The 4,098-nt window shown below is 61.9% G+C and overlaps 1 protein-coding gene across 1 annotated transcript; it reads right to left on the bottom strand.

The window, feature by feature from the left end:
• Nucleotides 1-1,037: 1,037 nt before the first annotated feature.
• Nucleotides 1,038-4,067, bottom strand: LOC121024566 (NAD-dependent protein deacetylase sirtuin-2-like). The gene is made up of 6 exons (XM_040466773.1): nucleotides 3,778-4,067; nucleotides 3,511-3,587; nucleotides 3,371-3,422; nucleotides 2,104-2,174; nucleotides 1,915-1,981; nucleotides 1,038-1,795 (listed from the first exon to the last, which is right to left on the bottom strand). Exons 1-6 carry the CDS (start codon nucleotides 3,907-3,909, stop codon nucleotides 1,637-1,639), a joined length of 558 nt encoding a protein of 185 aa, XP_040322707.1. The 5' UTR covers nucleotides 3,910-4,067; the 3' UTR covers nucleotides 1,038-1,636.
• Between the last annotated feature and the right edge of the window lie 31 nt (nucleotides 4,068-4,098).

The following is a 4,098-nucleotide window of genomic DNA, read 5'->3' as shown; positions in this document are numbered from 1 at the left end:
GGGCAGAGAGAGAGAGGGAAACGTAGAATCCAAAGCAGACTCCAGGCTCTGAGCTGTCAGCACAGAGCCCGACGCGGGGCTCAAACTCACGGACCGTGAGGTCATGACCTGAGCCGAAGTCGGACGCTCAACCGACAGCCACCCAGGAGCCCCTGGGCCTCAACTCTTAAAGCCAATACACAATCCTAGCTACAGTGGGTTATGACTCAAGGTGGGCATTTTTGAATATTTTCCCTGAGGCAGTCCCAGGAGTGAGACATCTGCGGCCATTCATCTGTGCACCCAACAAACGCTTAAGAAGTACAGGCCCAGACTGAGGTGCTAGCCCCGGGGGGAAGGTGATAGACAGGACGCTCTCAGGGGCTTCCATTCTTGCTTGGGGTGGTATAGGAGGCGGGTAATAAATAGCTTGCTGACCAGAAACCCAGGGTTTGGGGAAGGGTGGGGACAGTGAGCAGGTGCTCAGTCCAGGGGAGAGCAGGCAGGAGGGGTAGGGGCAGGGAGGCAGATGCTCGCCTGGGTCCCACAGAGGAGAAGACGTGGAGGAGGAGGAGGAGGACGGGGAGGGGGAGGGGGAGGAAGGGGAGGAGGCCGGTGGCGCTGGCCAGGGCAGCATGGGGGCAGCAACCTGATACCGAAGGGAGGCAGTGGGGGGTGACAACGCCAGCTGCTCGGTCCCTGGGGACCCCTACCTGTTCTTCGAGGGGAGGCCTGGAGTAGCAGGAAGTGAAAGTGTTCCTCACAGAGAGAGGAAGCTGAGCGGGTGGGGGAAGAGGCGGGGCTGGGGGGGGGGTATCTGAAACCAACCTTCCCCTCTTTTGGGGGCTCAGACCTTAGGTGACCAGGCTTTGGAGGAAGGGACTCTGGCCATCTGGGGGCCCACGGGGAAGAGCCACGGGGCTGTCGCAGGCCCCGGAGTCCCGTCAACACCCTCTGCTGTTTCTCGTAAGAGCCTGCAGGTGTTCTAGTCTCCCTGCCGCCCGCCCTCCGGCTGCTTCCCCGTGTGCCCGCAGAAAGGAACTGGGAGGCTGGAGAGCTGATCGTTAGTTGTTTCTGTTTTTAATTTGTCTCCAATAAGCAACATTATCTGCCCCTCCCCGCATGGGAAGTGGGTCCCAAGGGAAGGGGACCGGCACCCGCTTCGGGCGTCGGAGACACAGACCAGGGAGGCCTTCAGGCTCAGCTCCCCCCACTGAGTGGGAGTGATGTTTGAGGGGCCCGCCCAGGGTAGGTTGGACTGGCCCTGCTTGGCCACAGGCCCCGAGGAGCAGTGGAGGGCAGGGGGAGCCCTGGGAGCCCTGGGAGCCCTGGGGCCCGGGGCGGAATAGTTAGGAGTTTAGAGGCGGCCCTGGCCCGGGGAGCAGTTAGAGATGAGGGGAGGTTGACCCTCGGCCCTGCGGGTGGTTAGAGACCGCGGGCTGTTACAGCCGGGCTGCCCAGGCCTCGGCCCCTGGGAGGTGTTAGAGATCTGCCAGGGTCAGGGGGCTGGGAACCCAGTTTTGAGAGGAAGTGGTTAAGAGACTGGGACGAGGTTCTGAGCTCCCCAGATGAGAGCTGCAAGTTAGAGGGGGCCAGGGCTGGCTGGGGCTCTGCTGTCCCGGATTTGCTGGGCATCCTTCCCCGGGGGGCGTGGCTGTCACTGGGGTTTCTCTCCCTCCGGGGTTCTGGCCTCCTCCTTGGCAGGAGGTGGGGACTTCCTGGGCGAAGTTGAAGGGTTGGGGTTAGGGCTCCCCGACCCCGCCTGCTGGGCATCTATGCGGGCATGCTCCTTCCGGACGAGGTCCTCCAGCTCCTCCTGCGGGGGGCAAAGTTCACCGAGGTCAGAGGTCACCGTGCATCCTGGGGTCAGAGAACCTGTGGGGCAGGGGACTAGGGACTGGGCTCAGGGTGGGCCGAGGTGGCCCAACTCCTTACCTTCCATCCAAGGAGGTCAGCAAGGGCCAGGCAGCCCCGGTCACAGTCACCCAGCCAGGCCACGTCCCTGTGGGTGGGACAGTCAGAGCTCCCAGGCTTGTCCCAGGGCCCTGCCCGCTCTTCCCAGTCCGTGTATCTTCACACCCTCCCTCTCACCTTGGCCCTGACCCTCACAGGCCCAGGACTCACCGATAGGCCTTCTTGGAGTCGAAGTCCATGCCTCCTCCCAGGCCCATCATCATCCCCAGGAAAGGGTCAGTCTGTGGGGGCGGGCGGGGAGCTCAGAGCACAGACGCTGGAGCCAGGTGGCCTGGGTTTGTTCCCTGCTCTGTGACTTTGTTCAAGTGACTTGGCCTCTCTGAACCTCAGTTTCCTTATCTGTAGAGTAGGGGCAACTACCAAACCACTCCTAGCCCTGGACCGTCGGCGGGTTAATACTTAGAAAGTACTTAGGGGGCGTCTGGCTGGCTCAGTCGGTAGAGCACGCAACTGTCTTTTATTTTTTTATTTTTTGATGTTTATTTATTTTTGAAGGAGAGATAGAGCACAAGCAGGGGAGCGGCAGGGAGAGAGGGAGACACAGAATCTGAAACAGGCTCCAGGCTCTGAGCTGTCAGCATAGAGCCGGACGTGGGGCTCAAACCCAGGAACCGTGAGATCATGACCTGAGCTGAAGTCGGACGCTTAACCGACTGAGCCACCCAGGCGCCCCTAGAGCACACAACTCTTAATCTCAGGGTCATGAGTTCAAGCCCCATGTTGGGTGTGGAGCCGGCTTAAGATAAAAATTTTTTAAAAATTTTGTTTTTACATTTACTTTTGAGAGACAGAGAAAGACAGAGTGTGAGTAGGGGAGGGGCAGAGAGAGGGAGACACAGAATCCGAAGCAGACTCCAGGCTCCGAGCTGTCAGCACAGAGCCCGACTCAGGGCTCGAACTCACAAACCGTGAGATCATGGACCTGAGCCGAAGTCAGACGCATAACCGACTGGGCCACCCAGGCGCCCCAAGATAAAATTTTTAAAGATAAAAATGAATACAAAAAGGAAAGTGCTTAGGACAGCATCTGGCACATGGCATGTTTGGCCTGTTGGAGGAAGCAGCCCTCCCCAGGGATGAGGGAGGGAGGCCACCTCAGGAGAAGAGCCAAAAGAGGGAGGGGGCGCCTCCCGACCAACGCGCCCTGACTCTTCACTTGCAGGAGGCACAGAGCTCCTGTTCTGGCTCGGGTTGCTCTGAGTTGGGGTCTGTCACTTGGTTCAGAAGAGTCCCGAGCGACCCAGGGGCCTGTAGAATCTCCGAGTTGAGGTGGCCTGACCTCTGACCCTCCGGGTTCTGGAATCCCTGGCCTGAGCTGAGGGGTCCCAGGTCTCCAGGAAGGCAGCGAAAGGGAAAGTGGGGCCCGGGTGGGGAGGGGGAGGGGAGAGAGGGGGGGCTCCAATAAGAGCCAACTCACCTGCCCGGTCTTCTCCTTGTTGATGAGCAGGCGCGGGGTAGACAGGGGTGCCCTGGGGGGTGGCGAGCCGAGTGGTAAGGACCTGTCCCGCCTCCCCCCCCTCCCCAGAGGCCCCCCCACGGTCCCCACTCCCAACCTACTTGCCGATGAGGGATGCAAAGGGCTGCACCTGCAGCGAGGTGCCCATGATGAGGAGAAGGTCCACCTTCAGGAAGTCCTACGAAGGGGGGGGGGGGGGGGGGGGGGGGCCCGGGGGGCACCCCCCACGGAGACCGCGCCCCCCCCCCCCCCCCCCCCCCCCCCCCCCCGCAGCTAGTTGGGGAAGCCACCTGCCCCCGGGCACTGCCCGGCTGCCCCTGCTTCGGGGGAGCGGGGAGCGTGGGGCGGGCCGGGGGTGGGGCACTTACTGACTGCATGCAGGAGAAGAACCTCGCCGGGAGGTTCTCACCGAAGAACACGATGTCTGAGGCAGAATTGGATGGACACACGGACACAGACACAGAAAGAGAAGGTGAAACGGGAGGCAGAGACAGGCACATCGAGGGAGAGAGACAGAGAGAGAGAGAAAACAGGCAGGAGCAGGAGGCAGACCCGAGGGCCGCGGGGGCAGGGGCTATGGAACCCCTTCTCCATGGGGGCAGATTCAGGGCACTGGTCAGGGACAGAGGGTGGCCAGGGGTGGGGTGGACGGGGCTCGTGGCGGGGGCGGGGGCGGGGGCGGGGGGGGG

Source organism: Herpailurus yagouaroundi, unplaced genomic scaffold (genome assembly GCF_014898765.1).
Source record: "Herpailurus yagouaroundi ecotype Mexico unplaced genomic scaffold, PumYag 66003, whole genome shotgun sequence".
NCBI lineage: Eukaryota > Metazoa > Chordata > Mammalia > Carnivora > Felidae > Herpailurus > Herpailurus yagouaroundi.
This window is presented reverse-complemented; position numbering and strand designations above follow the sequence as displayed.

What these genes read in the sequence shown, in the direction of transcription:
- LOC121024566 (XM_040466773.1), bottom strand. Translation starts at nt 3,909, where the DNA reads ATGTGCCTGTCTCTGCCTCCCGTTTCACCTTCTCTTTCTGTGTCTGTG. An exon ending in GACTCCAAGAAGGCCTATCG is followed by an intron (nt 1,982 to 2,103) that starts GTGAGTCCTGGG and finishes TCCCACCCACAG; the next exon opens with GGACGTGGCCTGGCTGGGTG. An exon ending in CTGACCTCCTTGGATGGAAG is followed by an intron (nt 1,796 to 1,914) that starts GTAAGGAGTTGG and finishes TGCCCCCCGCAG; the next exon opens with GAGGAGCTGGAGGACCTCGT.